The sequence below is a fragment of the Eptesicus fuscus genome, chromosome 3 (assembly GCF_027574615.1).
Source record: "Eptesicus fuscus isolate TK198812 chromosome 3, DD_ASM_mEF_20220401, whole genome shotgun sequence".
Taxonomy (NCBI): domain Eukaryota; kingdom Metazoa; phylum Chordata; class Mammalia; order Chiroptera; family Vespertilionidae; genus Eptesicus; species Eptesicus fuscus.
In genome coordinates this window covers 92,768-118,762 of record NC_072475.1, presented here as the reverse complement: position 1 = coordinate 118,762, position 25,995 = coordinate 92,768, and the positions used below count along the sequence as shown (strand labels likewise).

The following is a 25,995-nucleotide window of genomic DNA, read 5'->3' as shown; positions in this document are numbered from 1 at the left end:
ATCAAGCCTACAGTCTGGGCATGTACCCCTGACGGGAATCGAACCTGGGGCCCTTCAGTCCGCAAGCTGAACTGAGCCAAACTGACTAGGGTGAAAAAAATATATATTACCGATTTTAGAGAGAGGAAGGGAGAGGGATGGAGAGAGAGAATCATTGATTATCTGCCTCCTGCACGCTCCCTACTGGGGATCTAGTCCAAAACCCAGGCATGTGCCCTGGCTGGGAATCGAACCAAGACCCCCTGGGTCATGGCCCGATGTTCAACCACTGAGCTACACTGGCCAGCCCACGTTCACCTTTTGACAGTCATAGCAGGAACCATTCTGTGGTCTGGCTGAAAATAGTTGAAGAACTATGAATAGTTTTACTGAAATAGTAGTAAAATGTTCCCTTTACTTTCCTTACGTTGTAAACACACTATTAAGAGTCTGTTGGGAAAGGAATCTCAGACACAGTGACACCCGTTCCCGGGGCTCATCCCGTTACCTGCTGCCGAGAGCGGTGGACGCGCACGTCCCAGCCGCGGCTCTCATCACTGTCACCTGCTGTTATGTGAAAACGACTGGAATTCTGTGGATGTTTGTATTTTGAGGAGGGGTTGGCATAGGAAGAATAGAATATAGAAATAAAGCAGCTTTGGTAGGCATTTAAAATAGAAGTGCCAAGTATGTAGTTTGGCTTTTACTCAATCCTTAAACCTATTTATTTTCTTTTTACAATAAGAACTGTTCCAGAGGAAGAGAGAGAAGCTAAATTCTATCGGGTTATAACTTGTTCCTTATTGGCATTAAAGAAATTGCTTTGCCTCTTACCTGATAATGAACTTGATTCTCTGGAGGAGAAATTTAAGTCTCTTCTATCACAGAATAAATTTTGGAAGTATGGAAAACACAATATACCTCAGGTATCTTAATCTTTTTTACTTAAGACATTTCTCTGATTTATTTTTTCCCTCAGATCTTGCTAGTTTATGTTCATGCTTTATGTGTATTGTTTATGTTTGAAACTCTACAAATGCATCTCTGTGGTGGCACTGAGTCACCTCTCTTGCCAGATGTTACTGTATTTTCGCTTTGTTATTTCCTATTTGGGCTACAGCGTCAGAGTGAATTGTCGTCCTCACTCCTGGCACCTTAACATTGTGGGTGTACAAGGCCTTCTCATGGCACGTGTTTATTCTTCCCTTTCCTTTCTGTCTCCATCCTCCACCTCCACCCGCTGACCCGACTAAATGTGCTCAAGTGGCATTGTGTTACATTCCATTCCGTTTACTGCTTTTTACTTGGTACTTTAAAAAAGTACTAGAATACTTTAAACTCATCATGTTCCTCTATGTGGACGTGGCCCATGGCTTCTAACTGCTGCGTAGTGTTCAGAAGGGGCCTCCACTCCATTCACCTGCCCATCCCTCCGTGATAGACACCAATTCCTCTAGTTCCTCACCCTCACAGTTCTTCATTCCTGTATCCTCGGATCTGTGAGAGTTTATTTTTCCGGAAACCTCATTTGCTGAGTCGAGAGTAAATGCATACCGACTAACTTTCTGAAGTCGGGCTGGAGTGCTCACTTGAACGGCTGTTAAGCTCGACTGGACCATCAGTGCATGGAGAGTCCTGCACAGTCTAGAAGCCATGCAGCTTCCTAGTTGTTACCAGAGTAATAGCAGTTCAAGTGACCTCTAACTTGAGTTACTCTGCTAAGTGCCCTTTAGCATCTCTTCATACGCTATATGGTGCTGTGTGTGTGGTTCTAATCTGCTTGTTGACATCTTTTCCTGCTCGGGACGTGCTGTTTTCATCCTCTTGGTGTCTCTTATGCTCTCATTGGTGTTTTTCTTTTTGTCTTTTCAAGCTACTTGGATAATTTTGGTTTCTAATGATAGTGGCTCAACGTATCTTGTTTTTATCTGGCTTTGTGTAACGTTGTGCTGCTAGTCTGTCTGTAGGAATACTCCACGGCCCCAGTGAAGGGTTCTGCACTTAGCTCTGTTTTACTTCAGCCAAAGAAACGGGAAGTTGAATTCTTTTCTGCCTTCACTTTTGGCCTGCTGATTCCTAGTGGCTTCTCATTCATTTGATACTCTTAAAAATATTCTTGGACGTATTTTTCTAGTTGTTTTAGTTTTATTAATGGGAGGGTTATGAGTAACCTATCTGTCCTTAACCATGAATAAAAGCCTATCCTAGTTTTATTTTGCTTGAATTTAATTCAACTTCTGTGTTTTCTTTTAGATCCGCTCAGCTTACTTTGAGTTAGTTTCTGCTTTGTGCCAGCGTATTCCACAGTTGATGAAAAAGGAAGCATCAAAAGTGAGCTCGTCTGTTCTGCTTAGCATTGATGACAGTGACCCCATTGTCTGCCCTGCTCTCTGGGAAGCTGTACTTTATACACTTACAACTATCGAGGTACGTACGAGAAGTACGTTTAGTACACCTGGGAACACTTGTCTTGGAGAGAGCTTACTAGGTTATAATATCTGAAAGTTATTGGAAAAAAGCTTCTTGGAAATAAAATATTTAATCCAAAACTTGTGTAAATCATAAACTGATTATAAAATGGCAAAGAGTTTTTATTTACTTTCAGTTTAGCCAGTATCACTCATTCTTATGTGGCTCATTGAAGCAAGCATATCTGAATCTTATCTTGAAGACTAAATATTGCTGTTATTTTGAGAATGCAGCTTTTATAGAAATATTTTAATTGTAAGTAATTATTTCTGATGAATTTTTTTCTGGAAGCATGTGGGATACATGATACTATATGTAATAAATTTCTTATAATTTCAGAGTTTTAGTTTATAATGGCAGTGGGAGATACTAGCTTTTTTAGGTAGAATACTTGATTTTTATTTTTGAGACCTATGTGTCTTCTCTGTTAATTGGGAAAAGTATGTTTATAATCTTTATTATTATAATCTTTCTTTGGTTAGGACTGTTGGCTTCATGTAAATGCAAAAAAAAGTGTTTTTCCCAAACTGTCAGCTGTGGTTCGTGAAGGTGGTCGGGGTCTGGCCACTGTCATATATCCTTATCTTCTGCCTTTCATCAGCAAACTCCCTCAGTCCATCACAGACCCAAGGCTGGACTTCTTCAGAAACTTCCTCACCTCTCTAGTTGCAGGGTAAGGAATTTAAAGTCTTGATCTTTAAAAATATTTTTTGTTGTTATCGGAGAGGAAGAGAGAGGATGAAAGAGAGAGAAACATCAGTGATGAGAGAGAATCATTGATCGGCTGCCTCCTGCATGCCCCCATACTGGTGATCAAGCCTGCAACCCGGGCATGTGCCCTAATTCTGAATCAAACTGTGACCTCCTGGTTCATAGATTGAAGCTCAGCCATTGAGCCACACCGGCCGGGCCAGTCTTGATCTTTAAAGTGAAGGAGATTTCTGTTATTTTCACGGATGGGTAGAAGACATATACATTAGTGTCTTATTTAAATTTTCCCAAAATTGCTTTACTGTTCAATTAAACACTTTTCAAGTTTTTAGAGAATTAAATTGAAAACTTTCTTGGGTACTTGAGACTTTTTTCACAGTTCTTCAAGTTTACATTCTAATCAGGCTGTATTTGTTCTTAGTTTTCAGTTTAAGAATTTTATTTGTAAAAATTCCTCTTCTTTGGGTATGATGCCTTTTCCATGGCTTTATTTTGGTGTTTCTGCATTGCTTATATTCTTTTTTATAAAAGAGTAAGCCTCAGGTATTTGTTATTTCAGGCTGTCAACAGAGAGAATCAAAGCCAGCTTCTCAGAGTGCTCAGCAGTGATGTCTGCTTTTTTTGAATGCCTGCGTTTTATAATGCAACAAAGCTTAGGCGAGGAGGAGATGGAGGAGATGCTCGTCAATGACCAGGTATGCGTAGTGTGTAAACCACCTGTGCCTCACACTGACCATGAAGAGTCCAGCTCATTGTGTCTTGTTGCCATTTCTGTTGATTAGCCTTCCTCCTCAGGGTGTCACAGCTGCTAGTAGAATAGTCTCATACTGTCGTGCCTGGGGACTGGTCTCCAGATGTACAAACCCTGCCTGTTTTAAGAGTTGAAATGCAAAATGGAATTTAGAAGATGATATTTGTGACCTTTTGTATTAAGTTTATATAATGCAAGCAGTTATCTTATTTTAAAACTAGAGGCCCGGTGCATGAAATTCGTGCATGGAGTGGGGGGTTGTCCCTCAGCCCAGCCTGCACCCTCTCCAATCTGGGACCCCTTGAGGGATGTCCAACTGCCCGTTTAGGCCCGATCCCGGGACTGCTGGCTCCCAACCGCTCGCCTGCCTGCCTGCCTGCCTGATTGCCCCTAACCACTCCCCTGCCAGCATGATTGATGCCTAACTGCTCCCCTGACGGCCCGATTGCCCCTAACCGCCCTCCCCTGCTGGCCTGGTCGCCCCTAACTGCCTTCCCTTGCCAGCCTGGTCCCCTCCCAACTGCCCTCCCCTGCAGGCCTGGTCCCCCCTCAACTGCCCTTCTCTGCAGGCCTGGTCCCCCCTAACTGCCCTCCCCTGCAGGCCATCTTGTGTCCACATGGGGGCAGCCATCTTGTGTGTTGGAGTGATGGTCAATTTGCATATTACCTCTTTATTGTATAGGATATTTACATACGTGTATCCTATTTAAAATATATAAATTTTTATTGATTTCAGAGAGGAAGGGAGAGGGGTTGAGAGAGAGAAACATCAATGATGAGAGAATCATTGATTGGCTGCCTCCTGCACGCCCCCTCTTGGGTATTGAGCCTGAAACCTGGGCATGTGCCCTGACCGGGAATTGAACTGTGACCTCTTGGTTCCTGAGTTGATGCTCAGCCTCTGAGCCACGCCCGGCCGGGCCTTGTATCCTTTTGTGAACAGCTATGCTTGGCTTTTAGAACCAGGGATGCAAGCAGGTTTTTGAATATGGCTCTCCCGGTGGAAAATTAATTGATGTAATATAAGCCCAGATCCTCCTTGCCTTCTCAGATAGTTAACTTTTCTTATTTTTGTAATTTAATAAAAAGAGTTCTGATTTCTGTAGGTCTTCTCTGTCTTTCATAATGGCTTAGAAAATAAGAAAACTTGAATAACTTCAGAAGATGAAGAGAAAACTATATTATCTGTTAATGACAGTAATCTTGGTTAATCATATAAAAACAAAGTAATGCAGGGGCAATAGCGTGAAATCATTATGCTCTTTCTATGATATGAAAATGATTTTCAAGTTAACTCTTTTCAGAGTTCGGGGGGAAATCCATGTTTTTCATTCATTAAATGTGAATGTTTATAATGTTTTACAAATACCTTAAATTTTATTTCTCCTGAAAACTGAACTTTTCTGTTTCACTTTGTTTTTCAGCTGATTCCTGTGATTGACACAGTTCTCAAAGACCCCAGATTGCAAGATGGGCAACTCTTTGACTATTTAGCAGAAACTTTAAGTTCTTGGGAAGCCAAAGCAGACATGGAGAAAAATGATAAAGCTGCTCAGAACTTGGAGAAAGTGCTGCTGAATTTCTGGGAAAGGCTCTCCGAGGTCTGTTACAAGAAGATCAATGTGCCAGAAGCTGATGTGAAGTGTGTTTCAGGTGTGTCGAGCCTCTTGCAGGTCCTTCAGAAGCCGAAGAGCTCACTGAAGTCAAATAACAAAAAAGTGGGTAAGGTCAGATTTGCTGATGAGGTGCCTGAAAGTAACAACGAGAATGAGAAGCGTGTCTCCTCAGAAGGGGAGCACGGTGAGGGCTGTGAATTAGTGGCTAAGCCTCCTCTCCCCCATCCTGGCTCAGACTTGATATCTCCGCGGCGGAAGAAACCACTGGAAGACTTAGTCTGCAGACTAGCAGAGATGAGTATTAATTATGTCAACGAACAGAAGTCAGAGCAACACCTAAGGTTTCTTTCCACTCTGCTCAGTTCCTTCTCTTCAACCCAAATATTCAAGATGCTGCTAGGTGATGAAAAGCCGAGTATCGCCAAATCCAAGCCTCTGGAAATAGCCAAACTTATACAGAGAAACCCGGCAGTGCAGTTCTTATACCAGAAAGTGGTCGGTTGGCTAAATGAAGACACGAGGAAGGAGGCCGGCTTTGTGGTGGACATTCTGTACAGCGCCCTCTGTTGCTGCAAAGATGAGAAGGAGAGGAAAGATGTCTTGGATGATCTCACTGAGGTATTACTGCTGTGTATCTTTTCAAAGGAATGGTGTACCCGCCCTGTGATCACAGATAAGTAAAGTGGGTCCTGCTGGGTGATGTGTGTGTTGTTTCTGAGGAAAGCAGTGTGTTGACTGTGACTTGGGAAGTGTGTGAGACACGAGCTTGGAAATAAAAGGGTGAGTGCTTTCACTCCATACGTTACAGTTGGACGAGCTAAAAAGGTTTTATTTTTCAGTGATTACATGGTTACTTAATGTACTTATGTATGTTTACTGTTCCTTCAGAGATTGTTCCTGACTCTTTTTCTTCTTTTAGGTGGATCTGAAATGGAATTCGGTTCTTCGGGTCATTGAAAAGGTATCACAGGGATGATTCCCTTTTTCGTTTTGTGTTTAAGAGCATAGAAACATTAACACCGCAGTCCCAGTCACACCCTCGAAGGTGGTCAGGTGTCTGCTGGAGGACTTCCTCATTCTTTAACTTCCTGTCACTGGGAAGACATTGTGCTTGCCTTCCTGCAGTGCTTTTCTGGTTAGGAATGTCAGGGATGGATGAGCAGGCTCTGGGAAATCCAGGGTTTCTTCTTAGCAGGTAACAAAGGCAGGGTTAAAAATTTATTTTTTAAACAAAGATTGCAATTTCTACTCTTACCCTAGTTACTTTTCCTTCTACATAAATGGACTGAGTGGCTCTAGCTTTGGCTAGAACATATCAGGAAATTGTTGGCCCAGCTTCCAGCCTTTGATGGCCACTGGACTAAATAAGAAATTGGTGCCGAAACTGGTTTGGCTCAGTGGATAGAGCGTCGGCCTGTGGACTGAAGGGTCCCAGGTTCGATTCCGGTCAAGGGCATGTACCTTGGTTGCGGGCACATCCCCAGTGGTGGGTGTGCAGGAGGCAGCTGATCGATGTTTCTCTCTCATTGATGTTTCTAACTCTCTATCCCTCTCCCTTCCTCTCTGTAAGGAATCAATAGAGTATATTAAAAAAAAAAAGAAAGAAAGAAAGAAAGAAAGAAAGAAAGATTGGTGATGAGAATAATGAAAATAAATCAAGGAACATAAACAATTTAGAAAGTTAAGAAAATAGCTTTGCTATTTCCTAATGAAGGTACAAATGTAACTTAACACATTTCTACCCCTAGAAATGTTAGGACTAGGTACCTAAATTTTTAAAGCATTTTTAGATTATTTTAAAGTTTTACACAGATAATTCTTTAATTTACAAGTGTTTTTCTATCTTTCTTTAAAAAAATTTGTATGTTTTTTTTTTAAAGAAGGGAGAGGGAGAGAGAGAGAAACATCAGTGATGAGAGAGAATCATTGATTGGCTGCCTCCTGGAGGCCCCACACTGAGGATCGAGCCTAAAACTCGGGCACGTGCCCTTGACCGGAATTGAACCTGGGACCCTTCAGTCCACAGGCCGACGCTCTATCCACTGAGCCAAACCGATTAGGGCTTTTCTCTCTTTTAAAACTATGTTACAGCTCTGACCATGTAGCTCAGTTAGAGCGTTTTCCTAATAGACCAAAGTTGCGTGTTTGATTCCTGGTCAGGGCATATACAAGGATCAACCAATGAATGCATAAATAAGTGGAGCAACAAATCAATGTTTCTCTGTCTGTCTCTCTCTCTCCCTCCCTCCTTCCCTCCCTCCCTCCCTCTCTCCCATCAATAAAAAATAAAGTGAAGTGATGGTGTAACATAAGTAAAATTTACCACCTGAACCGTTTCTCAGTGTGCAGTGCAGTAGTGTTACGTGTACTCACATTATTGTGCAGTTTCCAGAGCTTTTTCATCTTGCAAAACTGAAGCTCTGCCAATTAAACAGTCACTTTCCATTTCCCCCAATAGTTTGGTTTTACAAAAGAAAAACAGAATGTTACTGTTTTTCAATGAGAAATGTAACTTACCAGGCACATCTTTGCATTAGCTTATCCAGTGCCTTCTCTCCCCATAGGCGGGCGGCATGGAGCCACACTAGGAGCCCTGCCTGGCGGGTCTAGAATCAGAGCTTAGGAAAGGGCCTGCACGCTGTCCAGACACGTGCTGGGAGGTCATCCTCCTGGGCAGGGTTTGCCTCCCTCACGTGCATATAGGAGGCAGCTCTCTCTCCTCAGAGCTGGTCTCATTCTTTAGCTTCGTTAAAACAGTGAGAAGTTGAACTTCACATCTTGCTAACCTGAGACACATTTTATTCAGAAGATTATTTTCTGGATTCTGTAAAATAGATTGGTTTATTTGGTAAACTGTATTAAGAAAGCCTATTTTGTAGCTGTCTAAACTATAGTTTCCCTTGTTTATTATGCAACCTCATACTCTGCGCAGAGTCCTATAGTCACCCTTTTTAAAAACAACCTGAATTTTGTATCTAGAAAGGGACCTTAGAGATTTTCTAGTTTAATCTTCATTTTTCATATTAGGAAATAGGTCCAGGTTGATTTAAGAGATTTGCCAGCCCTAGCTGGTTTGGCTTCATGGATAGAGCATTGGCCTGTGGACTGAAGGATCCTGCGTTTGATTTCGGTTAAGGGCACATGCCTGGGTTGCAGGCTCAATCCCCAGTGTGGGGCGTGCAGGAGGCAGCCGATCCATGATTCTCATCGTTTCTATCTCTCTCTCCCTCTCCCTTCCTCTCTGAAATCAATAAAAATATTAAAAAGAGAGAGAGATTTGTCCAATGCCTTAGCCCAGTTGGTAGTTCAGTTGGTTGGAATGTCACCCATACCAAAAGGTTTCGTGTTTGATTTCCCATCAGGACACATAGGTTGCTAGTTGGATCCCTGGTCCAGGCCTATATGGGAGGCTCCCTCCCTCCCTCCTTCCCTCCCTTTCTTCCCCCCTCCTTTCCCCACCACCCCTTTCCTTCCTCTCTCTCTGAAAATCAATGAAAACATATACTCGGGTGAGGATTTTTTAAAAAGATTTGCCCAAAGTCATAAAGCCAGAATAGTGGTAAAGCTTGGGCTAAAATAAAAGCACTGGTTATCTACAATTTTTTTTTTTCATTTTTATTGAGAATATCACAGATGTCCCCCGTTTACCTACAACTTTTTAAGTAAAAGGATAAACAGTTTTTCAGGCACTACCCAATCCACACTTGGATTTTTTTTTTTCTCCATAGATTGCTTTGAAATGAACCAAGTTGCAAATTCCTTTCTTCTCAGCCCTTAAAGCAAAAGAAGCTCTGGGAACATGGATCAGCATGCTTTTGGGGGTGGATTTACACCTTTTTTCCTTGCTTCCCCACCCCATGAAAATAAACCAGTTGCTGTCAGATATCTGGCCCTGGTAACTATTTCAAAGAATTTGTGGAAATAATAAGTCCCATTACTCCTATTGAAGTAATTTACCATTATTACATATTAATTGTTCTTTAATTTAAAAAATTAATGAACAAAATTGAATACCTATAAGAGCATTTTTAAAAAAGTGTCCTCAAAGTTGAGCCCTGTTGTTGAGCATGTCTGCAGTGTTGATAGGTGTCCAAGAAGTTTAAGACAGTCTCTGCTCTCAAGGAACTGACAGTCTCATTGGAAACAAGACACACGCAGATGAAACAGTGTAAATAATAATACAGCCCAGTAAGTGCCTTAGACAATCTGAGACAGTTAACGATGAGCATGGGCTGGAGAGGATGGGGGGTTCATAAAGCAGGCGGGATTGTGATGAGTGGGGAAGAGGGGGGACTCCTGGTGGGGGAGATGAATGAGGAAAGGGCCTTAGACCTGAGGAGGAGGAGGGGCGTGGTGCTGGGCCACGTGACAAAGGGAGGCATGCGGTCTGGTACGAGTACTCCTTTAGGCAGATACACGTTCTGATCTTATTTCTAACCATTGCTCTAATTGTGGTTTTAGGCATGTTCTAGTTCAGATAAACATGCTTTAGTAATTTCGTGGCTGAAAGGAGATATCCTTGGAGAGAAGTTGGTAACCTTGGCAGGTCATCTTTGCAACAAGGACTTGGAATCCACAGTGACTTCTGAACCTTACTTCTCAGAAAGATGGGCGCTCTTAAGCTTGGTGTTATCCCAGCATGTTAACAACGGTAGGCAACACTGCGGCTTCGTCTTTCAGTGGGTTTCATGCTCCTAAGTTTGCATATTATTGGTTGAGAATAACATGACATACTTCATTAAAATATCTTAATTTTGTAAGTACCCTAAATGTTTGCTAATCTTTGTAGCATAACTTGTATGACATTTAGTATCTTTAGTTTATTATTTCTAAAGGGTTTTGAATTTGGCAAAGTTCTTCACTCTAATTTTGTAGAGCATTGTTTTTAAATCTAATGTAAAGATGCTTTTTTTTAAAGTGTATTTTGATTGATTTCAGAGAGAAAGGGAGAGGGAGAGAGTTAGAGACATCCATGATGAGTGAGAATTATTGATTGGCTGCCTCCTGCACGCTCCACACTGGAGATCGAGCCCACAACCAGGACATGTGCCCTGACCGGGATTCGAGCCGTGACCTCCCCTGAGCCACGCCGGCAGGGCTAGAGCTGCTTTTTCATGTGAGGGCTTTTCTGTGTGAGAACAGATTCACTGGTGACAGGATTTTCTTTTTGTCTAATACACTAGCACCTTTTTTTTTTTAACACATAGACTCAAGTGGAAGTTATTCAAAATTATACTGCTAATATTTTCTGTTGTTTGTGATTATTTTTCTCTAGATTACTTGATTGGAGAGGTATATGTTGAAAGAATTATTGTTAAACTTCATGCAACCTTATCCAACATAAAGAAATGGTCAGAAGCTGACAATATTGACTCTTCAGTGTCTTTTACCTGCGATGTGGCCTATGACTATTTCAGCTCAGCGACAGGGTGCTTGCTGGTCCCGTCCTCGGAAGACTTACTGCTCACTCTCTTTCAGTTGTGTGCTCAGAGCAGAGCCAACGTCCACCTGCCAGGTAACAGCCACTGCTCACAGGTTCTGCTGGACTCTGGCCCTGACCTTCGCATGTCAGTGCGAGGCTTCGTTAACTGAGTCATGCTGTGTGACAGTTCAAACGCTTTTGAGTAAAGGACTACAAATCTTAAACACTTCCAGCTTTGAAACTACGTTAAAGATGTATATAGACGTGATGGCTAAAGTTCTTCTGTGATATCATTTTGCAAGGGACCATGGTTAGAATGTTAGCCCCTTTACTCAGGAGCTCTGGTAGTTTGCTTAATTTCTTCATGCTTCATTTTCCACATTTATTAAAATCTCTTTCCTTCTCTTAACACATTGCGGACCAGTAGTTTTATTGCTAGCTTTACCCAGTGGCCAGATAAGTTTCTATTGAACGAGTACAAAAAATGTTTTACATAAATGTTAAAGGCACGCTTTAAAATTAAATACCCATTACATTTTGAAGTTATTTATTACATGTTCTTACAAGCAAATATCTTTTGAATGTATGATACTTTGTAAAACGCTATGTAACATGAAGCAAGAATTCTCGTGATCCGTCCGCAATGTTAATAAACTTTCAATCTTGATGTATGTCAAAAGGAAATTGAGATTGCCTTTTTTAAGGATTATATTCTGCCTTGAGTTAATTTAGACTTATTTATAAAAGGAATATTAAAAAATACTATCGATAGGAAGCCCTCCTCTCCAACCCTTCTTCATTGCTAACTTCTCTGTTTGGAAAAGGTTTACTATTTCCACATCTAAAGAATTTCAGAGCAGAAAAAAGCTAACTTTAAAAATCGTACCATTTTTTACCTTGCTAGCTTTATTATTGCATATTTATGACACATTTTGTTTGACACTGAATAGTAATTTGGTTTTATTTTTTATTTTTTTATTATTTTAAGATATATTTTTATTGATTTCAGAGAAGGGAGAGGGAGATAGAAACATCGATGATGAGAGAGAATCATTGATCAGCTGCCTCCTGCATGCCCCCCACTGGGGATCGAGGCTGAAACCCGGGCATGTGCCCTTGACCAGAATCGAACCCAGCACCCTTTAGTCCGCAGGCCAATGCTCTATCCACTGAGCCAAACCAGCCAGGGCTGTTTTCTTTATTAAATGGCACCTTAGAAATCTGAAATCTGCAGTGAGTTCTTTCTGCAGGTGTTTTATAATGACTATAGTTACTTCAGTGGGATTACAAATTACTGTTGACATTTTGATTTTAGACTTTCTTATCTGTAAACTGAAAAACACTTGGCTCTCTGGCGTGAATTTGTTGGTCCACCATCCTGGCCGTCCAGTTCAGCAGAGTGCCTTCCTGCGGGCGTCGGCGATGTGGCTGAAGAACCAGGCTCAGTCTCCGTCTCTGGACATGACGAGGTGACCATTTCTGTGCTCGTTTGCACAGCATCTCTTATTACTTGATCACTGTCCTTAAGTCAGGGTCCATACTAGTGTGGGTGCCTATGGAAAATGACTTGTTACGTAAGAAATCGATAGGACTCCCGAGAGGATTTCTCCACGTGGATCATAAGCTCCCTGAAGGAAGAAGGACGGCGTGACAGACCTGCGCACTTCTGGCTGCTGCCGGTGGCGGGTGCTGGTGCTGTCCTCCGTCTCCCCTGGGTGGGTGTAACCACAGCCTCTCCTGGCGGGTCATGTGATCGTTCTCGCCTGGTTGCCTGGCTGGTCTGAGAGCCACTGTTCTAAGGCATTTGAATTGCAGTGCATGTCACAGCTCTTACTAAATCCACGTATAAAAGTGAAAACTAAGCAAATGCATTCAGAGGCCTTGGGGGTTGAGCAGACACTTTTCTGGTCACCGTGCTCTTTTTGTGGAAGAAGGGAGCTGTATTTCAGAAAGATCGGGTCTGAAATAGGTCAGGCCCCCCCAGTGGGCCTGTGTGTGGGGGGCGGAGGGGCGTGGAAAGGCCGCCTGCCTGTGCTTGCTCTGTCGTTTTGTCCAGGTCAGCTGTTGCTGCCGTGGCATTGATCATGCGCCAGGGCGTTGAGGTCAGTCAGCATGATGGCAGCGGCTGAGTTCTCTGTGTTATTTCAGTCTCCAGGGACTCTTGTCTGCTGCTGATGATTTGCTGAAGAAGCTCTTAGAGAGTGAAGATACGTCCCTTCTGGGCGTCTACATTGCGAGTGTGATGCCAGACCACAGGGAGTGGGAGAAGATGAGACAGTCGCTGCCTAAGCAGGTATGTTAGAGGCTGGAGAGCATTTCTCATTCTGAGGTTTGGATTTCGTGCGAGTGTAGATGTATTCATTTCTGGTGAAGAAAAGCAAGTAAGTGAGCTGAGAGCTCACTTTGCTCTGATGCCTCTGAATGCTCTGTATCGTACGTGGTGTCCATAGGGTCTGCAGGAACGTGCATGTGAGAGGCTCCTGCAGCAGAAACCAAAGCCCAGGCTTCTGTGGTGCTAACAAACTGATAGTAAACTGATACGACTTCATTTTTGAAGTTATTTTAATGACAATGTGAATGTTCTGATAACTGTATTTTTGTTCCCTGTCATAGTTGTACACTTGGTGGTAAATAGAATATGTAATGATTTTGCATTTAATTTATATTTTTGCAGTGGTTGCATAGACCTCTTTTAGAAGGACGACTGAGTTTGAATTATGAGTGTTTCAAAGCAGATTTTAAAGAACAAGATAGAAAGAAACTTCCTAGCCATTTGTGTACTTCGGCATTATTGAGCAAAATGATATTAGTTGCACTGAAAAAGGAAATAGTCCTAGAAAATAATGAGCTCGAGAAAATAAGTAAGTATATGTGAGCATAAATACGAATTTTGAAATACTTTTGATTATATTGTGATTTAAATCTTTAAAGAATCAAGAATCTTCCGCTCCTAATTAATTCGTTTAGGAATGAGAAATTTGAGGTCAGTTAAGTGATGAATGTTAAGTTGCAAGTCGGGTGGAAACAGTGAAATCTTGGCTCTCATCGTGTCAGGTGTTGAGCGGAATTTGGTGTCAGAACACTTTTCAGGCCAGCAGGACATGAGCATCAGCGCCCTGTGTCCTGAGCCAGGAGAGCATCTAGCGAGTCTGGTGGCTCATCGAGGGCCCGGTCTCACATAACGAACGTGTGGACCACTGTCCCTCGGTCTCCATTGGCTGAACCTTCTTCCTGGCGAGTGGGCTCAGATGGGGTAGAATCGCGGTCCGTGTGACCTGTGCAGGGTGGCGCTGGGAGTGGAGGGCCTTTCCAGTTCCTGTGTCGGCTCGTGGGCAAGCCCTCAGCCGGGACCTCGCTGGGCGGAGGCTGTGCCTGAGGAGGCAGCGGAGCCCCGGGACTGGCCAGCTCCACGTGCTGTGAAGGGCAGGAGCTGCGCACACAGGACGTTGCTCAGAGGGAACCTGTCCCGAAGCAGAACTGGAAAGGAGAGCATCATTTATTTTGTTAACTGGATCACTAATTCCAAACTGACAGCATCATGTATTCAATCTCCTCATCAATCATGTCCGTTAGATGTTACTGCTTTTCTTATCTTTTCTTTCCTAATTTTTAAAAATACATTTCTATTGATTTTAGAAGGGAAGAGAGAGAGAGAGAAAGAGAGAGAGAGAGAGAGAGAGAAACATCAATGACGAGAAAGGATCATTGATCAGCTGCCTCCTGCACGCCCCGTACTGGGGGTGGAGCCCACAACCCAGGCCTGTGCCCTGACCAGAAATAGAACTGTGACCTCCTGGTTCATAGGTCGACACTCAACCACTGAGCCACGCCGGCTGGGCTGTTTTTCTTATCTTGACTTGCTTAGAATTACTTAGCTTGAAAAGGAGAGGATTAGATTTTAGCCAGGTCTCTAGCCTTCTGACTTCAAAATCCAAATCGTACATGAATTTATATAAGAGAGTTGTGACTAAATGCATAATAAAAATCTCTGACATGCCAGGTTTTGTGAAAGATACTTGGTCATTTAATTCTCAACAGTCCCGTGAGGGAGGTTGTAGTTTCCTAGTTGATAACTTTGTGGACAGCCCATTGGAAGGCAGCCCTGTCAGTCACCGAGGCCCCACCCTGTGCTGTATCCTGCTGTCCCATTCTTAACACATTGGCCGGAACGTCTCACTCAGGCCTGGACCCCTTAGTTGTTTATCTGATAACTAAGTTCCTGTCACATTTCTAATATCCACAAGAGGGATGAAATAAGATTTGGGAGAGGAGTGGTACGTTGTATCAAACACATGTTCTCAGTGCTCATTATCTCGAAAACCTCAAAGCAGATTCGAGTCAGTTCACAGATCTGAGACTAGTGGACAGAAACCAGTGGTGGGAAATGGGACCTCGGAGTGACAAGACGGGAGGTTGTGGGCGAGCGCAGCTGCTGATGTGCGCCCTTCTCAGCCGCAGAGCTGCTCTACGCGCTGCAGTGGTGTGAGGAGCTGGACAGCCCACCTGCTGTCCTCGCCGGGTTTGGTGAAATGCTGGAGAAAATGGACGTCACCTACGACAACTTGTGTGGACTTGGTAATACGTCTGGCCTTTTGCACCTGCTGTTCAACAGGTAAAAATTGCTTTCAATTTCCATTTTTTAAATGACCATTTTACTACTTTGTGGCTAGTTTCTATAAAATTAAGCCCTCTTCATACCAATTTTCAGTCAGAGGATGATCTAAATTAATCTGAATTTTTAGTGATAAAAACTTATGGATAGTAGGTACTCTTTATTTTTCTGGGGAGATGTTTGAACTTGGCTGGTGTTATTAAGTGTAAAAATATGTTCCAGGGGCAGGCGATGAAGGAGCAGCCTGTGGGCGTGGCTTCAGCTTGCCTCCTGTGCCCCTTCCCCTGCTGCTGGGGGCTCGGCCTGTTGCTGCAGTTGCATCTTGATCTTGGCACCCTGATCCCTCCCGGGATGAGGAGTCGGGTGGGAACTAGTCGTCGCAGAGGTCGCAGCAGTCAGGTGTCTCGTGGCTGAAATTGCTGGGCTGACCGCTGACAGGGCTTCCTCTGCAGTCCCCCTGCGCACACTGCCCACCAGCACTCGCCTCCGCAGTCCACCAGCCTCCGTGTCCCCGGGTGTGTCCTTCCCCAGTGCAGCCTGGCGTCGCCGCAGGCCTGCTGTGTAAGGGCGTCCCCTGTGGGGACACCGGGGGCTGAGGGCTGCCCTGTGTTGGGAAGTTCTGTCACAAGCCTCAGCTCCCAGCCCTTCCCGTCACGGCAGTTGTTTAGTGCAGGAGTCCTGGGTAGTTGACGCCCTCGTAAGGGGCTTTAATTCTGTAACAAAAATCCAGAATTGATTGAATTCTGTAAATTTAAAAAAAAATCTCAAGTACACTTTCTAAATAGCTTTTTCCCTCCTTTTTTAGATCCATGGAACATGGCACGCTGTGGTCTCTTATTATTGCTAAGTTGATCCTTTCCAGAAGTGTTTCATCTGAGGACGTAAAACAGCTTTGCAGGAGGAAAGAAGGGTATGCTTATTTACCTTTTTTACTTTGTAATGTGACCACCTTGGCTCCCTCCAACTACTAGTCTCTAAGGAATTGGGAAAACAAGGCCTAGAAGATGAAGAAATTAAGTTAAAGGAAATGAGAAAGACAAAACAATTTTGATCATTTCAGGTTTGGAACACACTTTTTTATAATAAGCAGTTTTAACTTTATAACACTTTGTTGTGAATTTCATACTTGTTTTACACAAGTAGCATTTCATAAACTTGTTCTCTTTCCCCAAAAAATCTCTGTTGATGTCTTTCCTTTTTCTGTCTCCTGCATCATTTCCCATGACATCATTTGCTCTATGGAAAGTTCCTTACTCTTCTCTGCACAGGGTCATCCTGTGGAAGCATATTCTAGAAATGCAGTAAGTACGTCCCTAAGACAAAGAATTTAGCTGTGGTTGGACGTACGAGAGATATAGCTCGAACTGCTAGAGAGAGAGGCCGGGCACCCGAGAAAGCACTGGCTGAGGCTCTCCAAGGGCTTGGAATCGACTGGCTTCCGCAAAGTATTCAAGGGTGATGTGTATACGTCCTGGCACAGCAGGATTGTGAACTGAATGTCAGTGTTTTAAATCTTATTTAAAAATTGTTAAACCTTAGTACTTAGAGATAATTATAGATTTATTATTTTGAGATAATTCAAGATTCACATGCAAATTATAAAAAATAATACAAAGAGCCGAAACTGGTTTGGCTCAGTGGATAGAGCGTCGGCCTGCGGACTGAAAGGTCCCAGGTTCGATTCCGGTCAAGGGCATGAAAGATTTTTAATACTATTACTACCTATTAAATAAAGGAACAAAACTGAAAATTAATAATAATAATAATAATAATAATACAAAGAGATCCCATAGTTCAGTTTCCCCCATTGGCACCATTTTGCATAACGTTAGTGCAATTTCACAATAAGAAAGTGGCATTGATGCAATCTGTCCACCAGGCTACATCTGGTCATTTGCTTCCGTGTGTTCTGTGCAGATCACATGTGTGACCACCAACCACCAAAGTCTCAAGATGAGATATAGGACAGTTTTGATCATAAGGATCCCTTGTGTTACCTTTGATAGCCACAGCCACCTCCCTGGTCCCATTTCCGCATCCTTCAACCAGTCCTCTGTCCTCCCTCTAATTACATCACTCAGGACTGTGATGTAAGGGAATGCAGCTTATGATCTGTTGATACTGGCTGTTTTATTCAGCACAATTTAATTTTTTTTTCTGCTTATAAAAGTGTAGGGAATTAACTAACAAATTATTAGAACTAATTAGTACTGACATTCATTCTTTTTTTTTTAATTTTAAAAAAAATATATATTTTATTGATTTTTTACAGAGAGGAAGGGAGAGGGATAGAGCGTTAGAAACATCGATGAGAAACATCGATCAGCTGCCTCCTGCACACCCCCTACTGGGGATGTGTCCGCAATCAAGGTACATGCCCTTGACAGGAATCGAACCCGGGACCCTTGAGTCCCCAGGCCTACGCTCTATCCACTGAGCCAAACCGGTTAGGGCCATGCATTCTTAAGTGTATAGTTTGGTCCCATTGCATATACCCTGTATTCACACTCCAGATTTAAATTTTTTTAAAAAACACAACTTCTGCCATAACCGGTTTGGCTAGTAGGGGGTGTACAGGAGGCAGCTGATTGGTGTTTCTGTCTCATCGATGTTTCTGGCTCTCTCTCCCTTTCCCTTCCTCTCTAAAAAATCAATAAAATACATTTTTTAAAAAAAATCTTCTGTATGACAAAAATACAGCAAAGTTAAAGGCCAAGTGACAAAATGGGAGAAAACATTTGCAAATTAATAAAGAATTAATGTCCATAATATATAATAGTTTCTATTAATTAGTAAAACAATCCAAATTGAAAAATATGTCAAGGACTTGAGCAGGTAATTCACAGATAGAATAGTCAAAGGTAATTCACAGGTGAAATGAAAGTATAAAGGATTTGCCTTATTAGCAATGATGGAAGTACAGATTTAGATGCGTTCTCATCACCCAGAAGAGTCTGAGTAAGGCATTTCTGAAATAACTCATACTTAGGGCAAATATAATTCACACCTTTTCTGTACACAGGTTTTTCCCCCTAACGGAAGGCAAGATGCACACCATCCAGAGCCTCTGTCCATTTCTGCCCGAGGACGACAAGAAAGAATTCATTGCTCAGTGTGTGCCTGCCCTTCGGGCGAGGGAAGACCTTTGCAGTACGAATGGTTAGTTTCCTGATAGTAAATATTCTGCTATTTTAATTATTGCTTGAGTTGAAACAAGTGTCTCTTAATATCTGAACCCAAGTCTAACAGAGATAAGTTCTAGCTGATTGACTCCTAGTTTATGCTTCTGCTACAGGACAAGCTGATGGGCAGTGGGGGTAGTGTCTGTGGAGAGTGTCTGTCACCGTGTGTGGGACAGAAGTGCTAGGTCTTCAGGGAAGACCTACAACCTCAGACCCTCTGGCTGTGCCTAGCTCTGTGAGCTGTGCCTTGTCTCCCTGGCAGCCAGTGAGTGAGCACAGAAAGGCAAAAGAGGGAACAGCTTTTGTTGTATTTTTTTAAAGTTCTTTTTTTAAATACATGTTTATTGATTTCAGAGAGGAAGGGAGAGGGAGAGAGAGAGAGAAACATCAATGATGAGAGAATCATTGATTGGCTGCCTCCAGTACCATGGATGGAGCCCGCAACCTGGGTATGTGACCTAACTGGGAATTGAACCACAATCTGCTGGTTCATAGGTGAAGGGCTCAACCACTGAGCCACACTGGCTGGGCAGCTCTTAAAAGTCCTGATGAATCCATAAAAGGAGACTTTTTATTTTATTTTACTTTATTTTTAAAATATATTTCTTTATTGATTTCAGAGAGGAAGGGAGAAGGAGAGACAGAAGCATCAGTGATGAGAGAGAATCATGGATCTGCTGCCTCCTGCACGCCCCCCACTGTGGATTGAGCCTGCAACCCAGGCATGTGCCCTTGGCCAGAATCGAACTTGGGACCCTTCCGTCCGCAGGCCGACGCTCTATCCACTGAGCCAAGCTGGCTAGGGCTAAAAGGAGACTTGTTAAATGGTTTTTGGGAAATAGAGAAAGGCTTTAAACCAGGCGTCCTCAAACTACGGCCCGTGGGCCACATGCAGGTGTTTTTGCCGTTTTATTTTTTTACTTCAAAATAAAATATGTGCAGTGTACATAGGAATTTGTTCATAGTTTTTTTTAAACTATAGTCCGGCCCTCCAACGGTCTGAGGGACAGTGAACTGGCCCCCTGTTTAAAAAGTTTGAGGACCCCTGCTTTAAACTTCTTTGGACACTTTGCCATCTGTTATTAACTTCACAAACCCTGTTGAACACTGGCTGTGTGTGGAGAAGATAGACATAAAATTGTATCATGTGGTAACCGACATAATCCATGTGGAGAAGTGGCAGAGAAGGCGTTTTCCACTCTGAGTGTCAGTGGCGATTTCACAGAGAAACAGTCACCTGAGTGTTGAAGGATTGTCTCTCTATGGCCATGGTTTGGGAAGGGCTCTCCAGGAACACAGAAACAGGATGAGTGCTGGTCGTTGAGTTTAGCTGGCGTCTCAGGTGGAAGGTTGGGGTGCACAGGAAGGTGGGCTCCGTGCAGGGGAGGGAGCAGATCCTGAGCCTCGTGTGTAGGTGAAGCGTGGACTTGAAGCTGCAGGAGCTGTTGGCCCACATCTGGGAGCAGAGCACATCCCTTCGGAAGCATATTGACAGCTGTGGGAAGGCGGGCATGAGAGGGGAGACTGGGGGAGAGACGAGGTGGGAAGCTACTAGGATAAGCTTAATGAGAGAGAAGCAGAGCTTCAGTCAAGGCAGAGGTGGAAGAGGATGTGGACATGAAGGAGATTCAGACACAGAATTGAAGGGCTCCCTGTGAGGGAGGCGGGAGCACCAGAGCCCTTGAGGGAAACCCCGTAGGACACCTGAGGGTTAGGACGGGCGGAGCGTACAGGGCGCCAGTGCTCCGTTCTGAGCATGTGAGATGAAGGTGCCTGTGGAATGAGGGTTCATGGAGGTTTCAGGGAGCAGCAGGCTGTCGACTGGCTGTGTGTGGAGAAGATAGACCTAAAATTGTATCATGTGATGACCGAGATGCTGCTGTGGGAGTCCATTCCGGCCGGTGGCCTCAGATCCATCAGGGAGGGGAGCCTGTTCAGACACAGGATCAAGGGAGCACGAGCACAGAATAAAGAGGTGTGGGTGGAGGCAGACTTGAGACTAAGGACTGAAGATAAAGAGAAGCAACGAGGACTTGTAGGTGGTATCTGTCACCTGTGTTAAAGCCACAGCAGGTCAGATAAACTAGGGCCTGAAGGGTCTGCTGGCATTGGCGTTGTTGGAGTAACTTGTGCTGAGAAGGTGGGGCGGACAGTCTGTTCTAGGTGTTGGCGAAGCGGGGGGAAGAAGAAAGTGGGAGCTGGAGAGGAATACAAGGCCACCGGGAAAATACACGTGGGGAGGAGAAGGGGTAGAAAGTTGAGACGAAATCATTGGTGGAAAATCGTGGGGAGGAGAAAGGGTAGAAAGTTGAGACGAAATCATTGGTGGAAAATTCCACTGAGCAGGTGAGGAAAGGCGAGAGGGCGGGACCTCAACACAAGTCAGATGTGAGCCGTGTGGGGCGCGTGTGGAGGGGAGCCTCCTGGGTGCCTAACTGACAGGCTCAGGCCTCTCAGGCCAGGTCATGTAACAAGTGGAAACTACATTGTAGATTTCCCGAAGGGCAGTGAACGTCTGAAATAACAAGAGGTGCCTGTCAGCAAACACGAGAGGAAGCTCTCGAATGGCACCTGGAGCGGCTGATGCCAGAGAGAACGTGGTGGCATTGGGCTTCCCTGCTGTGTGCACGTAGGGTTCCCTGAGGGTTGGGTTGGGATTTGCAGTTCTGGAGGGGAAAGCAGTTGACCCAACCCCGTAGAGGAGAGGAGTTCCTAATGGGAGCAGGTGATTTCTCCAGCAAGAGCTGTACCAAGGACGGGCTGTATGGGACGGCAGAGAGGAGGGGCAGGGACTGCGGTGCTGTCCCGGACAGAAGGTGCACAGCCTGCAGAGGCCCGACGGGGGACAGTATAGGAGGAGGACAGATGTGTTATTTTTAAAAAATATATATATTTTATTGATTTTTTTACAGAGAGGAAGGGAGAGGGGTAGAGAGTTAGAAACATCGATGAGAGCGAAACATCCATCAGCTGCCTCCTGCACACCTCCTACTGGGGATGTGCCCGCAACCAAGGTACATGCGCTTGACCGGAATCGAACTTGGGATCCTTGAGTCCGCAGGCCGATGCTCCATCCACTGAGCCACACCAGTTAGGGTGATGTGTTGATATTTGACATCCAGTTTTGTTCTTTCAGCCAAACTGATGAGACAGAATTAGCTGACAAAGATTTTTAGTTCTTAGAAAATCAGTTACTTCTGGTTATACAGAAGTAGGTTTTCAGTTGTGAGTACACTAAACAGTGTTTATTCTTGTGTTATTTTATTCATTGTTATTTTCCATACGAACAACTGTAAACCTACTTTTGTTCGCCCTGTACCTTGAGTCTCTTCTATTTTGCCAGGAAGATTAAAAAAAAAAAAAAAAAAAAGCTCTGCCTTTGAAGGAAGAGGAGATGCATTCACAGTTGACCCCCATGGTTGGAGCGGTGGTCCACTCGTGTGCAGCTCCCCTGCGTGGCCCGGGTATTAGCGACCTGTGGTGGGAACCTGTGGTGCGGAGGCCGGCAGTGCGTGTTCCCGGCGGATTTATACAGGGGACCTGAGCACCCAAGGATTTAGGGTCTGTGGGGGCGGGGGCGGGGTCCTGGAACCAATTCTTCACGGGTATGGGGCGGAGGAAGTTTGCGGGGAGTCGAAAGTTATATGCAGATTTTCAACTGCATAGGGATTGGTGCCTCTAACACCCCCTCTGTCCAAGAAAGTAGCTTAAAGTAGTCTTTATTATAGTAGCAATATAACTTACATTTTGTTAATATTCATTTTGAATTTCCCTTTAGGAGGTTTTGGACATCTTGCCATTGTAAATTCTTGTCTGCGAACCAGAAGCGTAGACGATGGAGAGCTGTTGCATGGTATACTGAACACCCTAATGAGCTGGAAGAAGGACCATGAAGATATCTTTCTTTTCAGTCGGTGGGTGATGCTTTATACTGTTTTCCTCCGTCCATGCAATCTGGACCCAGAATGTGTATTTTATAGTCACAACTCTGCAGAGTGTAGGACGGTGGACATTTCATTCGCTCGTTTATAAGGCTGTAAGGTTAAAGGGATGTGGTCTGTCGAATGCTTTAATGCTTTCTATTCTGCTTTGCTTTGTCCTCGTCACAGTGACCTGTCAGGAGTGAGCCCAGAGGTCCTGGGAGTGAACGTAGAGATCGTGCGGTTCCTCTCCCTGTTTCTGAGGTGCTGTTCCCCTCCGCTGGCCGAGAGGGAGTGGGACTTCATCATGTGCTCCATGCTGGCCTGGCTGGAGGTGAGCGCACGGGCGTCTCGTGTCCTCTGCTGGTCATCTGCAGACCAGAACTGCCGCCCAGTCGTGTCGTCTATGTAATGATGGTGACTAGCGCCTTTGGGGACGGACTCCTCGCCGCCTCCCGGTTCACGGACAGGTTCATTATCATTCCGTGACCGTCTCCCAACCGCTGTTGAGCTGGTCTCCTCGTTCACTCATTTTAACGTAGTATCTGCTGCACAGCCTTTCTGGTTTTCTCTCTCCATGGCAAGATTTTTGGACATTGTGTCCTAATTAAGTTATTCTTCAAACACACTGTCAGTATTGTCAGAGGAACTGATGCCTCAGGTGATTGGCGTCTTCCTGAGATCATTGTGGGCGCTAGCGTGCAGGGGGTCAGGGTGGACCTGGTCGGAGTCTCTGCCTCTCCCGCTCTTGGCTGTGTGCTGTGGCCTGGGGCTTTAAATGTGACCTTGCTGAGCCTCGGTGTCCTTATTTTAACATAATTTAATAATGCCCAGTCAGCAGGGCTCCTGAGAAGATTATAAATGTGTCTTTAATGTATTCCACTTGCTAAATGGTCATTGATGCTATTTTGTTTTGTTTTTTAGAAATAAAAAAGAACATTTCGGAATAAATGGGTTGATTATAATTTCTAGTATTTAATTTTGAAACATTGTTTGGATGTAAACTCCAGAAAGGGTCCCTGGGAACTGAAAGGGACTTTGCTGTGTGGCCTTGTGGGGGTGTTCTGAGAGAGGTCTGCTGACCAACTCATTCTGTTTCCCAGACGACGCGTGAGAACTACGCCCTGCGCTCAGTGCCCCTGGTGCAGCTGCTGGCCTGTGTCAGCTGTGCTCTGGCCTGTGAGCTTAGTGCGTTCTTCGACTCCACTACGCTGGACCCTGCCGGCCAGCTTCCTGCAAACCTCGTCAGTGAATGGAAAGAATTTTTTTCCCACGGCATCCACAGTTTGCTTTTACCTCTCTTGGTGACAGTTACAGGCAAGTAAAAAGGAGCATACGCATGAGATTAAAAATGACTTGTCAGAAAATCCCAAGCAGCATCTTTGGGTTTGTAAGTCAAACAGTCCACCAGAGGAGAAGACCAGGCCAGAGAATCAGGCATCTCAAGCAGCATGTGCTCAGTCATGATGAGAAGGTGAAAATGGCATCGACGGCCTTTGCAGATTAAAGTGGGAGGAACCAGATAACACAGATAGATTTACAACTCAAACCTGCCCTTTTTAAGAAGGAGAATAGAAGTCATCGAACAGTTGAGATTATGTAATGTTAATGTATTCAGTTCATGGTTCTAGAGTTATAGTTGGTTTAATGTTAAGTTTTAATATAGTTTTCTTAATTGATTTGAGAGAGAGAGAGAGAGAGAAACATTGATGAGAGAGAAATCCTGATCGGCTGCCTCCTGCACGAATCTCCTGGGGGTCAAACCCACAACTGGGCATGTGCCTTGATGGGAATCTAATCAGTGACCTCTTGGTGTCTGGGACAACGCCCAGCCTACTGAGCCACACTGGCCAGGGCTCTCTTGTTTTCCAGGTGCATTTTCTTTAATGACATTGATCACCTGTGAATCAGTCAAACTGTACTTCCCATTTTGTTTTGGGCTGTGCATGTATGTGTTTCTCTTTTTGTCATCAGGAGAAAGCAGAGATACATCTGAAACGTCCTTTCAGAATGCAGTGCTAAAGCCCATGTGTGAAACATTAACATATATCCCAAAGGATCAGCTTTTGAGTCACAAGCTCCCTGCAAGGTTGATTGCTGGCCAGAAGACAAACTTACCGGAATATCTCCAGACTTTGCTGAACACACTGGCCCCGTTACTCCTCTTCAGAGCTCGGCCCGTGCAAATTGCTGTTTATCAGATGCTGTACAAGTAAGAGTCTGACTAGATGTCATGGCGCTCTAAGATAATAGAATATATATTCAGTTTTAACCCTTTTAAAGTCTTTAAAGTTAAAACAACAACAGAAAAATGAAGTAAACTTGACTATGCATTTGTTAAGGGAAGCCAGGTTTTTTATCTTTCACTGTGTTCTCCATATAGAGTTTACATTTATATAATCCTGGCCATAGGTAGTTATTTCAGGAAACATTTAAAAAATATATTCATTACAAAATAAGTATTGGTCTTTCTGCTCTTAAACATGATTTTTAACAATGAACAATTCAAAATAAAATAATTTAATGTTCTGATTTGCAGGTTGATGCCAGAATTGCCACAGTACGATCAGGATAATCTGAAGTCATATGGAGACGAAGAGGAAGAACCAGCCTTGTAAGGCTTTTAATGATGTGCTTATTGCTTATTGCAGTGTCATAACCGATCTCATGTAGAGTGACTTCCCAGGGTGCAGCGTATATTCATTCAACAGGTGTTCTCAGCCACCTGTAAGATGTAAATGAAATCTAGAGTTCATCCAAAAAGATTGTTCCTCATCGTAATTGCTCCTTAATCATATTTTAGTTTGCTACTGTTTAGTAAAACTTCTTAGGCCACATGGTAGCTTTTGTGGCCAAACATCACTTGAGCACCCATTTAGTGCAAAGTGTTGATTAAATGCTGAGGGGAGGATACAGTGTTGAGTAAATGTTCTTTTTTTTCTTTTCTTTTTTAAATATATTTTTATTGATCTCAGAGAGGAGGGGAGAGGGAGAAGAAAGAGATAGAAACATCAATGATGAGAGAGAATCATGGAGCGGCTGCCTCCTGCACACCCCGTTCTGGGGATCGAGCCCGCAACCCGGGCAAGTGCCCTTGACTGGAATCAAACCCGGGACACTTCAGTCCGCAGGCCAACACTCTCTCCGCTGAGCCTGGAGTAGAGAAAGGCCAGTGTGGGAGGTGGTGGAGGAAAGCATGCAGAAGCTGGAAGACCCGTGGGGGTGGGCAGGGGCGGGAGCCACGGAGGACACGGGTGAAGGACAGGGTCCAGGGTCTCACAGGTTCCCCTGCAGAGAGCCTCCCAGGAGCCCTGGAAGTTCAGAGAGGAGCAC

At 44.1% G+C, this 25,995-nt stretch overlaps 1 protein-coding gene across 1 annotated transcript in view; it reads left to right on the top strand.

The window, feature by feature from the left end:
• Window positions 1–25,995, top strand: part of LTN1 (listerin E3 ubiquitin protein ligase 1) — a 55,824-nt gene that overhangs the window by 11,596 nt on the left and 18,233 nt on the right. The window contains exons 6-24 of the mRNA XM_008160346.3: window positions 725–905; window positions 2,233–2,406; window positions 2,931–3,121; window positions 3,719–3,854; window positions 5,335–6,144; window positions 6,446–6,487; window positions 9,988–10,177; window positions 10,802–11,041; window positions 12,264–12,417; window positions 13,097–13,241; window positions 13,623–13,809; window positions 15,401–15,560; window positions 16,366–16,470; window positions 18,583–18,719; window positions 22,521–22,656; window positions 22,852–22,996; window positions 23,766–23,979; window positions 24,637–24,874; window positions 25,202–25,276. Coding sequence (XP_008158568.2) covers window positions 725–905; window positions 2,233–2,406; window positions 2,931–3,121; window positions 3,719–3,854; window positions 5,335–6,144; window positions 6,446–6,487; window positions 9,988–10,177; window positions 10,802–11,041; window positions 12,264–12,417; window positions 13,097–13,241; window positions 13,623–13,809; window positions 15,401–15,560; window positions 16,366–16,470; window positions 18,583–18,719; window positions 22,521–22,656; window positions 22,852–22,996; window positions 23,766–23,979; window positions 24,637–24,874; window positions 25,202–25,276 — 3,660 coding nt within the window. The remainder of the gene's footprint in view (window positions 1–724; window positions 906–2,232; window positions 2,407–2,930; window positions 3,122–3,718; window positions 3,855–5,334; window positions 6,145–6,445; window positions 6,488–9,987; window positions 10,178–10,801; window positions 11,042–12,263; window positions 12,418–13,096; window positions 13,242–13,622; window positions 13,810–15,400; window positions 15,561–16,365; window positions 16,471–18,582; window positions 18,720–22,520; window positions 22,657–22,851; window positions 22,997–23,765; window positions 23,980–24,636; window positions 24,875–25,201; window positions 25,277–25,995) is intronic.